General features: G+C 40.0%; 1 protein-coding gene across 1 annotated transcript; it reads left to right on the top strand.

Annotated features, from left to right (window-relative positions):
• Positions 1–1,410: 1,410 nt before the first annotated feature.
• Positions 1,411–12,680, top strand: LOC311103342 (uncharacterized protein). The gene is made up of 4 exons (XM_084144900.1): positions 1,411–1,914; positions 8,361–8,666; positions 11,038–11,364; positions 11,653–12,680. The coding sequence occupies exons 1-4, from the start codon at positions 1,566–1,568 to the stop codon at positions 12,141–12,143; spliced, it is 1,473 nt and encodes a 490-aa protein (XP_084001026.1). The 5' UTR covers positions 1,411–1,565; the 3' UTR covers positions 12,144–12,680.
• The last annotated feature ends 597 nt before the right edge of the window (positions 12,681–13,277 follow it).

Raw genomic sequence — 13,277 nt, 5'->3', positions numbered from 1 at the left:
AGACATTATATAATAATAATATACAAATATTTGAACTTTATCTAATAATGAAAAGTGAATAGCAACATGTTCTTCACTGACTTAAAGCATTATTGAGTTATTGTGTTAGACATAGGAACAGGGAAAGAAGTTAAAGGTGATCTATCATAACATCTATGATATATCTGTAAAAGCATATAAATTAAACATTTTACATATTTTGAAGCTGGAAAGTTGCTTGTTTACTTACAGACTGGCCGGACCAGCTTACTTTGTGACAGTAGGCCTATACAAAAAGCAGTCTTCCAAATTTACTAGGCCTATTTGGTTCTTAGAGGTAGAAACGGTAGGCTTAAACAATAACAATATTTAAAGTCCCTGTAAATATGAAATATATTGCTATTTCAAGTATTTCTAAGTCAAAGGAAGACCTATATTTCAATACTTTATATAAAATGTAACAGCCATCACAAAAGACAAAGGACATTGCAAAGGACATTTCAAAGGGCATTGTTAGTTGTGGTAATATGTACATTAAGTACCTTAAGTCGTGCATGGAGACTACAATGTGCTAGTTCAATAAATTGGCCAACCACCTGCAAACAGTGTTCACTCATACCAGACATCAACACATTAAATAAAAAAATAACATTTTAGCTGATGTGAGGATTTCCTGAAGGAGAGGCCAGACACCGGGTCAAGAGACATTATGTATAATTAGTTCACTAAACTGTTAATTATTAGTTTATAGATATATTAGGCATATCTGTGTTATAGTTTAGTATAGTGAAGAAAGTAGAGGAAGATGGGTCAAGGGGGAGGAGTGGTGAGAGTAGTAGAGATGTACCAATACAGAGGGATAGGCCAACAAGTGATATATGCTTCAGTAAGATTGGATTTTTAGCATTTATAGCAATGGTTATTAATTGTACTGCAGGGATGGAATGTAAGTCGAAGAAAATTGAGGTTGTGGTGGCAGCTGCAGAGAGGTATTTGGGTGTGCGAGACTTGACATCAGAAGAGTTACAGGGAGTGTTAAGTGGTGATGTATGCACTCACTAACTGTAAGTCGCTCTGGATAAGAGCGTCTGCTAAATGACTAAAATGTAAATGTAATGTTCCATCATCTCAGGTTGAGGGCATGAGGTAGGAATGAATATATTTAAATAGTGGAGTGGGGTGGTGTTAATTATTAATAATACTTTTGAATTTGTGAGTGTAGTGTTAGATGGTCGGGTATTTCTTTATTTTATTTTTCAAGCAAAATATAAGGGAGTTGTACACCAGTCTAGTAGGTGGCGGTAATGCAACAAATTGGATGCCAACCGCCGTTAAACCTCATCGACGAAGAAGAAGTCCCTATACCCTCTCCCGACTGGAAACACAATTAGCCATGATTGACATGGTTGGAAACGTATTGCGTTTGCAGTAGTGATACTACGGTAGCATCCAAGGGGTGAACACACGATGCGTTGATAGAGGTAGCTAGTTCTCCGTGTAAATCAGTTGTGTGCTGACTTCTATTTTATATTTTTGGGGTGTGGGGGGAAGAATGAAAGAGGTCTTCCACCAAAACGGACGAAATCATGAACGGCGCGGTATATATTTCGTTTTTTCAAGGTCAGCTGGAATCTGCACTAGAGCAAGTAGTACAACTCGCAGTCCAGGAAATAACGAAGAGTGTTGGGTCAAGCTTGAATTCTATGTTAATGAATACGGCCGTCAAAGAACAAGAAAACCAAAGACTAAAGTTAAGGCTTCAATCACTGGAGTTTGAATGTAATGGGGTAGAAAATGGAGCCGCGTTCAACGGTGGCAGGGAAGACAACGCGGCAACGGATCGAACAAAGCCCGAGACACACACCTTCAGCCACAGCACAGAGCGCGGCGTGCACGCAAACACTCAAAGACTGGATCAAAAAGGACGAGTAGTGGGTAAGGTTACTAGCTAGGCAAGGTTACTACCAAGGCACCTAGAGGTTTCATCTTATAAATTTGAAACACAATAAGGCAATACCACCATTCTGTAGCCCTACAGTCTGTTTGATCGCCGACTGTTTGTGTATGTTTCTGTGGCACAACGTATTAACACACTCCGTTTACATATAGTGGCGAGGTCAACAAAAACAGGACAAAGCACCAGTATCCTGGTATAGGTATCCGCATAGAGCAGAAAGTCTTGATAATAATAACCAGAGTTGATATGTAAATATGACGTGCAGTAGTAGCCTGCAGCACACTGAAAATCAATGACATGTGTGGTAAAATCTTCAGGAAATGAAAAACGGTAGTTTTCAATGTGGTTCTATTACCTAGGTTTCTATTTGACTCAGGCATGCGTCCTTGTGAACGCTTACAATGGTATCTTGTCTCAAGAGGAGTACACTTAACAATATTTTATTTTTTATTTATTTCACCTTTATTTAACCAGGTAAGCCAGTTGAGAACAAGTTCTCATTTACAACTGCGACCTGGCCAAGATAAAGCAAAGCAGTGCGATAAAAACAACAACACAGAGTTACATATGGGGTAAAAAAACATAAAGTCAAAAAAATACAACAGAAAATATATATACAGTGTGTGCAAATGTAGCAAGTTATGGAGGTAAGGCAATAAATAGGCTATAGTGCAAAATAATTACGATTAGTATTAACACTGGAATGCTAGATGTGCAAATAGAGATACTGGGGTGCAAAAGAGCAAAATAAATAACAATATAGGGATGAGGTAGTTGGGTGGGCTAATTTCAGATGGGCTGTGTACAGGTGCAGTGATCGGTAATTAAGTGTCAAGAGGCCAATTTGTCATCTGTGGTGCCATTGTTGCCATTGAGATTGTTAAAATGTTCAGTTGTGGATTGACAACCAGTGACAACATCACCAACCTTGTCACCGGTTGTGTCAAGCAAACTGTGAACTGAAAGGCAGCACATCCATCCCCATTCATTTTTCCTATCATTGAAAATGATAGGCCTACTTATTGACCACTGCAGCATACATCCCATCAAACATTATTCTCTGTAATTGAAGATGATTTGGGATGAGAGGACTATCAGTGGTTGTTGTTGAGCCTCTCCTTAGTGCTGGCAGCAAAGGAAAGGATGCCATTCCCTCCAATAATCCTCCAATGAGAGTCACAAGCGCAAACCACACCCACTCAGTTCTTAGAGGGGATACATTTAGGGAGAGGAGGGGTGTGCGATATCAAAGGAGGGAGGAGGAGACACTGGGCAAACTGTCATTGGCAGGCCTTCAACTCAATTTGCACATTTAGGACAAAGCTGAGGCTGGAGCTGTACCTCTTCACTTAGCATATGGCCATGGATCTTATTTAGGTTGCAATGGCCAGGGAGGCCATTTTGATGTTGTAGGTAAATTAATCCTGGCAGCAACATTCATACTTCAGTCACAGACACCCACACAGGTAGCTCCTCATACAGTGCATGATGTCACACTTACACAATGCAACACAACAATTAGGCTAGTAGGCTTCCTCGCTGACTCCGCTCAATTGCTATTTATATCCTTTGGTTTTAACAAAAGGGGCAATTGTAGAGACCATGCTCCACAAAATCTCCTCACACAGTTTTCACACTTGATTTCCAACTTGATTTGTTTTCTTCCTCAGGGATTTGGACATGTAATCCATTCTGTCTTTTGTAGTTACGTAAATCTGTGTGTGTGTTTGTAAAACAAACCCGGTGTGTGTGTAAAACCCTGTTTGCTTTGTCAAGCGGCATTCAAGATGATCCAAGGTTGCCAGAAACCAACTATGCCTATGCTGTCATTGTCTGCAGCAGCTTGGTGCTCTGCTGCTCACCACAGCTTTAAAGCGGTTGCCAACCCACTCCTATTTTAGTCAAATCACATCATTGAGTACGTTTACATGCATACTAATCATTTTATATTAAACTGATTATGGCAGAAGGCTGAGTATGGCATTAATCATGTAAACACCTTACTCTACTTATCTTGATCGGTGTACGGTCATAATCGATGTAAGCATACGCTGATTAAAACACCTGGTTTTCTGAGCAGTCTTTCGATTATTTAGGACATGTAAACGGCTTAATCGGCGTTCCAGCAGTGTATTTGGTCTACACATTTGCCAGCACCGGTAGCGCAAGCCTCCTTTTTATGCGCGAGTGAATTGAGTTTTGAAGAACTGAAAGTATGCATCTTATAAAGTTTGTGTGAAAACTATTTCTATTTCCAAACTCAGAACAAAATAGTCTTCGCAAAAATAACATGGTCACTGTGGTAGAACGGTTATTTTGATTGGTGATTTTCAGCATTTATCAAAAGTCCCATCAGAAGCCTGATTTCAGATGTTTCCATGTAAATAGGATTATTAGTTATCAAAAAGAAAGGATGACCAAGGCACTCTTCATATAATTAATTAATTAAAATGCCTTTATTAGTATGGCATGTCAATACTCCCTGATGAAGACCATGCAGCCGAAACGCGTCAGATTTTTTTTTTTTAAACCTTGTTTCTATTGAACATACTAATAAAGGCATTTTAACTAATTATATGAAGAGTGCCTTGGTCCTCCTTTCTTTTTGATGACCAATTCACCCCTTTGACCAAAGAGCACCTTCTGTCTACCAACATTTACTATTGTGTACCTTAGTAGCTCTTCCCTTCCTCCTCTTTCTACAGGATTATTAGTTAATTTGTTCTTCTTGCAAAGCATGTAAACATTTTAAAGCTGCAATATGTAACTTTTTTGGGGGGCGTCCTGACCAAATTCACATAGAAATATGAGTTATAGATCTGTCACTCATTGAAAGCAAGTCTAAGAAGTGGTAGATCTGTTCTATGTGAGTTATTTCTATGCTTCCCATTCTTAAGTTTAGTTTTTGCATCTTTTACTTTCGGTTTTGTACATCAGCTTCAAGCAGTTGAAAATACAATATTTTTGAGTTATGGAAAATATATTTCACAGCAGTTTAGATGGTACAATTATTCTCTACGCTATGGTTGCTTGTTTTGTCACATAACCTGAAATTAGGCAAACTATTAGGATTTTAGCACCCAGGAAATGGCAGAGCAATTTCTGCATAGTGCATCTTTTAAACAAACTATTCAATTAATCTGACTATCCACAATCGTATTATTGTGTGCATGAAACCGTGATCAATGACTAAGTAGTTCAGTTTATTCTCAGCTTTATCTGTAACTAAGACATAACAACATCTATGTGTGGTGATAGATATGTAAAATGTTTTCTCACCATGTTTTGCACAACTTGTTTTACATTTACAACTTGTGGTTAAGAACAAAGGGTGAGAGTCATGGTGTGGGTCATTGTATGATTCTGCATATTGGCTAGGCCCTTGTACTACACAGCTGTTAATTCTTGGAAAGAGTAGCCTAGCTCATTTGTCAGATATCATCATGGAGATATTTGCACTACAGTGTATGCAATGAAAAGCTTATACTTTTCTCTGTGATTGGAGTTGTTGGAAAATATCAATTTTGGTAATTGATTTAGCTCAAAACCATTATGGGATCTGTGAGAACTTCCTCGATTACTTCAGGGAAATGTTCACCACTCCCAAATTATACATATTGCAAAGGGGGACGTGAGCGAGCTATCTGAGAAATGAAGCCTTCTCATGGTATTAAAAAGGATTCCCTTCAATATTTTACTGCTCTATAAAAGTAGGAGATTTGATTATAGTAATTCACTCATATTGAATATAACTAATTTATTGTCATTGCCACCATGGATGCAATGCCCAATCAAACCTACCTCACATTTAAACTGTTTTGATTGGTGTATTTGTAACAGCAACCAATCGAAAATGGAGAAATTGGCATTTATAAGGAAAGCTCAAATCTGTCCCCTAGACACATGCCTTTTCTGGGTCTCATGGTTGTTATCAATCAAGTGATTTTCACTTTGTCTGGCAGTGCTACAACAATTCAATCAAGAGCCATTTAATATGGCTGAAATCTGTAACTTTTGAGTCGTTGAATTGCACGGGCGCAAAATTAATGCCCATTGCTGGTTGCTTAAAAAGTGGTTAATCTCAAAGGATGCCTAGTAAAACTCATTATGGGTTGACAATGTTTTTCTTAGTGTTTTGCCCCCCCCCCCCCCCAAAAAAGGGGAACTGTGTGTGTAACATATGCAATATGTAGGCTAGAGAAATGCTTATAATAACAATGCTGTACAAGCAAGGGCTCTCAAGGCTAATTTGTGTAAAGCAGGGATGGACTGCATTCAAAAGGACTCAATGGCTGTTGTTTTTCTAATGGCTGAGCCTAAAATGGACCTTTACCATTTTAAATGGATGAGACACCATTTTATCCAAACCAAATGGAAATGGTGTGGCTTGTGATTTCATTGCGCAATGCATTTTTGTGTTATTTGATTAAAACCTCTACACAAATAATTGCAGCCCTACTCATTATCATAGTAAAAAGAGTGGTTTGGAGAGAAATTTCCCTGCAAGGATACAGGGTTGTTTTGGCCTACTGTGTTAAACAAATATCCTAGAATGAGAGCATTGAACGCAACATGTCATATATATATATATATATATATATATATTAGTGCTTTGCAAAAGTATTCATCCCCCTTGGCGTTTTTCCTATTTTGTTGCATTGCAACCTGTAATTTAAATTGATTTTCATTTGGATGTCATGTAATGGACATACACAAAATAGTCCAAAATGGTGAAGTGAAATGAAAAAATAACTTGTTTCAAAAGATTCTAAAAAATAAATAACGGAAAAGTGGTGCGTGGATATGTATTCACCCCCTTTGCTATGAAGTCCCTAAAAAAGATCTGGTGCAACCAATTTCCTTCAGAAGTCACATAATTAGTTAGTCCACCTGTGTGCAATCTAAGTGTCACATGAGCTCAGTATATATACACCTGTTCTGAAAGGCCCCAGAGTCTGCAACACCACTAAGCAAGGGGCACCACCAAGCAAGCGGCACCATGAAGACCAAGGAGCTCTCCAAACAGGTCAGGGACAAAGTTGTGGAGAAGTACAGATCAGAGATGGGTTCTAAATTTTTTTATCAGAAGCTTTGAACATCCCACGGAGCACCATTTTAAACCCATTATTCATAAAATTGAAATAATATGGCACCACAACAAACCTGCCAAGAGAGGGCCACCCACCAAAACTCACGGACCAGGCAAGGAGGGCATTAATCAGAGAGGCAACAAAGAGACCAAATATAACCCTGAAGGAGCTGTAAAGCTCTACAGTAGAGATTGGAGTATCTGTCCATAGGACCACTTTAAACCATACACTCCACAGAGCTGGGCTTTACGGAAGAGTGGCCAGAAAAAAGCCATTGCTTAAAGAAAAAAATAAGCAAACACGTTTGGTGTTCGCCAAAAGCCATGTGGGAGACTCCCCAAACATATGGAAGACGGTACTCTGGTCAGATGAGATTAAAATTTAGCTTTTTGGCCATCAAGGAATACGCTATGTCTGGCGCAAACCCAACACCGCTCATCACCCTGAGAACACCATCCCCACAGTGAAGCATGGTGGTGGCAGCATCATGCTGTGTGGATGTTTTTCATCGGCAGGGACTGGGAAACTGGTCAGAATTGAAGGAATGATAGATGGCGCTAAATACAGGGATATTCTTGAGGGGAAACCTGTTTCAGTCTTCCAGAGATTTGAGACTGGGACGGAGGTTCACCTTCCAGCAGGACAATGACCTTAAGCATACTGCTAAAGCAACACTTGAGTGGTTTAAGGGGAAACATTTTAAAATGTCTTCGAATGGCCTAGTCAAAGCCCAGACCTCAATCCAATTGAGAATCTGTGGTATGACTTAAAGATTGCTGTACACCAGCAGAACCCATCAAACTTGAAGGAGCTGAGGCAGTTTTGCCTTGAAGAATGGGCAAAAATCCCAGTGGCTAGATGTGCCAAGCTTATAGAGACATACCCCAAGAGACTTGCAGCTGTAATTACGGCAAAAGGTGGCTCTACAAAGTATTGACTTTGGGGGGGTGAATAGTTATGCACGCTCAAGTTTTCTTTTTTTTGGTCTTATTTCTTGTTTGTTTCACAAGAAAAAATTGTTTGCATCTTCAAAGTGGAAGGCATGTTGTGTAAATCAAATGATACAAACCCCCATAAATCAGTTTTAATTCCAGGTTGTAAGGCAACAAAATAGGAAAAATGCCAAGGGGGGTGAATACTTTCGCAAGCCACTGTATGTATGTATACAGCTTTCAAATGTAACACTATTTATCTGTGAACATAGCAGCCATTGACCTATGCCTAATTATTTCCTCTTAACTCACAACAGGTTTTTACATATCTATTTCTTTATCATTAAAGACAGCAGGCTAATTCTGATAACTATTTTGTCTCCGTGTCCTCCTCCTCTGCAGGTCAGCTAAAGATGGTCATGGAGCATGTGCTGGAGTTTGCTGTGTGCGAGCTGACCAAAATCGTGGAGGCCAGTTTCGATGACCTGCTCCTGGAGATGACCAAGAAAGAGTGGGAGCACAGCGCTCTGGAGGAGCAGTTGCGCCGTGTGGCTCACCGGGAGAACGGGAGGGGCGGGGTGTCGAGGAGGAGTGGGTCGGAAAACAACACAGCATTCCCCAGTGGCTCAGAGGACACCCGGCAGGAATCCAGAAACGTCACAGTCAAAATTGTCCGGGGACAAAGGGAGCAAACGGAGACAACAAATGGTCTGTGTTTTAACAGTAAAATTATGTTCTAGTCAACATGACAATAAACTGTGTGCTTTATTTACAGTCCTAAATGTGACACACACACACACACACACACACACACACACACACAGAGAAAAGGGGGATGCTTGCTATGATACCAGTCAAATCCCACAGCACCAGATGTTATGCTTTATGGAAAATGTAGGGTTGGAAAGTACCACATAGTACAGCCAGGGTTCGGCACCTCCTCTGCCTATACATTCAATTACTCATGAGAGGCCAGTAACTTCCTGTTCATATGGTTTCAAGTTGCAACTCGCAATGCCACAGGGTAAATCCACTTGAATTCAATCACTTTTTGACAGCACCCCTTTTGATTTGAGCGAAACCTTCCATACATATTTGCCCGTTGTAGATGTGCTCAGAAAATACCATGAGACATCCATGTCTTCATCACTGGAAAAGATAAACAGTTGAGTATCATTTAAAAGCTTACAAACAGAAGCTTTTAAATGACAAACAATTTGATCATTTCCTTTTCCCCCCTTTTTTTAACCATAAACGTTAATTATCAAAAAATACGTTAAGTCGTTTTTTTTCTTTCATATTTGCGTGTTTTATCTTAAACCCTATTTTACATAATCTGGGGGTTTTGTAGTATGCCCGCCATCGGTTGAGACACAACAAGCTTTTGAATACAGCGTGGGTGTCATGTTTTAGCTGATAAATGTACTAAAACGGGAATACAATTGAAATTTCTACATTGAAATGGTACCACAAAGACGGTTGGAGGTCCACACATCAGAGAATGTTGACTTGAATGCGAATATCTGTTTTCAATTATACTGTCAATCCTTCATAGGAAACCTATTGAAATCATAGAAATATAGATAATAGAATATACATGACCATTTAAGTTGACATTCGACAGTGGATGGTGTAGCAGCTAAATTGCAGTGATCTGAAGGGAAATTTCTATTTCTATGATAAAAAATTGTTTGATGGCGGGCACAACATAAAACCCTCACATGATGTAAAGTAGGGTCTAAGCTACAACACATGCTAATATGGAGAAAAAAATCAGTACACGTTTTTAGATAATTGACGTTAAAGGTACACGTTTAAAAAAAGTTTTATATTTCTTTAGACATTTTGTTTTCAAGAAATTGTAAAATAGGTTGACAACCCTGTTTTTGTAAGCTTTTAAATTATATCAAACTCAACCATTTATCTTTTCCAGTAATGAAGACATGGTATACAAAATGGGTCAACTTTGAGCACCTTTCTCTCCTGAATGCTTTGGCATTCAGGTCCAAAAAGTTACTTTCTGACCACTTGTTTTGTTTAAATTAAAAGGGATACTGTCAAAAAGTGATTGAATTCGAATGGATTTACCCAACATATTAAGCTGAATACAAGGTTATTGTAAATCTTGGGTACACTTTATTTTAAGAGCTGCTATTTTGCTTGATTGATAAATTGGTAATGACCTAATAATGAAGGTTATTTTGGGAGTCATTCTACATTGAAAAAAGCGCCGGTACATACTAGTTGGTTACCAATTGTGTTAAATTCTTTGAATTGCCAGAAAGTACACATAATTACCATGTTCTGTCTGAGTAAACACTTGGCAAATATCAGTTGAAACAAACAAAGTGTTCCCTTCATTTCTGGTGCTGAAAATAAGCTTGTGTCCAAGTAGTCAGACTGTAAAAACACACACACAAAACAGTATGAATAGGAGTCAATATGGACTAACCAGAGCTCTGAGGAAAATACTTATTTTCCACCATAATTTGCAAATAAATTCATAAAAAATCCTACAATGTGATTTTCTGGATTTTCTTTTCTCAATTTGTCTGTCATAGTTGACGTGTACCTATGATGAAAATTACAGGCCTCTCTCATCTTTTTAAGTGGGAGAACTTGCACAATTGGTGGCTGACTAAATACTTTTTTTCCCCACTGTATATTGCCTTGGGTCTCTTAATGTAAACATTGTTGTAAAATGGATCAATATTAAAATGTACTGCATTAGAAATGACTGCTATAATGATGGAAATAATCACTGAATGTGTTACCTGCTTCTTCAGGTGCATTGATGTACGAACACAAACGTGCATGCCTGCTGTTTTTTATAAATGTTTTTCAGTGTTCGTATCCACATCATGGATACGTTTTGCACTTTTATTCCAGTTCAGTTGTCTTGTTCTCAAGTTTGTTTCATCTCTTTCTTTGTCTCTCTCTTGCTCTTTTTTTCTCCCTCTCTCTGTGCAGACAGTGACAAGAAATCTGTCCTGACCACAGCCTGTATGAATTGTGCTTGTTTTCCAGTTCAGGTTTGTCTTGTTCTCAGTTTTGTCGCTCTCTCCCTCTCTGTGTGTAGACAGTGACAAGCAGGCTGTCTTGACCGTAGCCCAAGACTGGGTCCCCATCCTGGACAAGGTTTTTGGGCAGAAGTGGTGCAGCGACCTGTGGCAGTTCAAAGAGCTGGCTTCAGGGAAGGAGGGCGAGGAGAGGACCGGGGGATCTGGGTTGGGGATTGTGAGCTCCTTCCCCAGTCTGAACGCCCTGATCCGTGAGAACCTGGAGCCCTCCCCCACCAGCCTCCTGCAGGACCCCCAGTGGATGCCTCTAGAGGACATGGAGGTCCTCTCCTCGACCTTGGACACTCCGCAAGACCCTCCTGCTACCTTAAGCACCACAGCCACAGGTGAGCATGGGAACTACTGAACTGATGTCCCTACGTGACACACTTACTCTTAAGTCCCAGGACTCTTTATGCTTAATTTTGTATTATATTCAGGTATGTGTTCTCCTTAATGTGTATTCTCTGAGTCTAGGACAAAACAAGATGGCTGTAGCTTCCTTGTCACATCCTCCTGGAACAATTTGATTTCCTTCCACTATTATTGGAAACTCTCAGCCTTTATTGCCTTTAATCTTCATTTCACTCATTCTCTTTCCGCTTTTATTTCTATCCCCCCGTCTGTGTTTTCAGTTGAAGAGTCCCTCAGGTCTCCGTCGATGCTTCACCGGCTCCTCACACTCCCCGCTCAGCTCCTAGAGGAAGACGAGGACGAGAACACCATGGAAACCATCCCCCTGCTCCCCGAAACTTCACCTGGCAGAGCAGCTGTGCGCCGGCAAAACACAGAATCGCCTAACCAGAGCTGCCCATCTCCTCCCAAGAAAAAGGTTGCTGTTTCACAGGAGGAGGAGGAGGAAGATGAAGAGAAGGAAGACAAAGGGACGACGACGCTGGACTCAAAGGTGAAGACCGTGCCTCTCAAAGGCAGGAAGGCTCACGAGTGTAAAGAATGCGGCAAGAAGTTCAGCCGGGCGCTGCTCCTGAAAGCTCACCAGCAGACTCATATCACCACAGCACTGGCGACGACGCCAGCGATTTGCTGCTCGGAGTGCGGGAAACGCTTCTCCCAGGCATCCCGGTTACAGGCGCACCTACGAACACACACCGGGAAAAAGTCCTGAGCCAATGGGAATGGGAAGATTTGAAGCAAAAAAATGAGAATTGGAATCGAAAAGTCGATCTTCAGTCCATATCTCACAAATAGCCATATCAGTAGCAGGATGGTCACCGGAATTCGAATTCATACATTTGAGTTCACTTTAAGTACCTTATAAGTTGGGAATCAGAGGCATTTTTTCATGTTGCTGATTTGAAGGTACCATTTGCTGACTGCTGTATGTTTCTTAATTTTTACCATTTTTATTTTATTTCTTAGATGTGTCAACAAGGTAAATACTTTGTAGTAATTTGGGATTGGATCTCGCTGGTAGTGGTGGTTAATATGTATCGCCAGTGTACATTCTGTACAGCATGGGACAGTGTCGCTCACAACAAGCAATGAAGTGCTCTTTTTATTTTTCTCAATATACTTTTCTACATTTTTGGAATATCAAACTGGTCTCTTTGTGCTTTATTTCACATCAAGGTTATTTGCTACACCAGAGGCCAGAATCTAGGCTTTTGTGGACTGCAACTTTAATAAACATTACACTGATTTGTAAGAATTGTATCTTTCAGTGGCAGAGGCGTTGTCTCAAGTCGAATGTGAATCACAACTTATCTTTTTTCCTGTGCTACTAGCAGTGGCTCACTTTCAAAGGGCTTATGTGCCCGGGGTAAAGGGAGAAAGATACTGCTGGAGTCAGTAGCAGAGATAATACCTTTATTTTGCTTACCTCTGAATATGAATCTCTGTACAGATGGAAAGAACCTGGTATTCATCTTCTTTACCTTCTTCATGCAATTCACTATTTACAGTCCTCACTAGACAGTATTTTTCTTTTTCACTCAACATAAATACCTCTTCAAAAACACTCTCAAATAATGTTTGAAAAAGGTATTGTTACATTGGTAGCCCTTTTTGTTTTTATAAAGAACCACAGATTCAGAACACAATCGTGCAATTTACTCCTGAATCACAAGAGTCTGCAGACCTCTGCTTGATGACTAACACAAGCTGTGTGACAATGACATATCACAGTGGTCCCTCTTGGGTTTTTCCACACCCTATCTGTGTGCCCTGGAAGGACCATTCCTGACACAAGTCTAAGAAGATAAATGCCCTCGTGCTGATTGTGGAGGCTGGGTTCTCTCAA

This window comes from Coregonus lavaretus, assembly GCF_964263955.1.
Source record: "Coregonus lavaretus genome assembly, chromosome: 28".
NCBI lineage: Eukaryota > Metazoa > Chordata > Actinopteri > Salmoniformes > Salmonidae > Coregonus > Coregonus lavaretus.
This window is presented reverse-complemented; position numbering and strand designations above follow the sequence as displayed.

Excerpts from the sequence above, each read along its gene's own strand:
- LOC311103342 (XM_084144900.1), top strand. The coding sequence starts at position 1,566 with ATGAACGGCGCGGTATATATTTCGTTTTTTCAAGGTCAGCTGGAATCT. Across the intron at positions 8,667-11,037 it reads GCAAACGGAGACAACAAATG|ACAGTGACAAGCAGGCTGTC; the intron begins GTCTGTGTTTTA and ends CTCTGTGTGTAG. Across the intron at positions 11,365-11,652 it reads CTTAAGCACCACAGCCACAG|TTGAAGAGTCCCTCAGGTCT; the intron begins GTGAGCATGGGA and ends CTGTGTTTTCAG.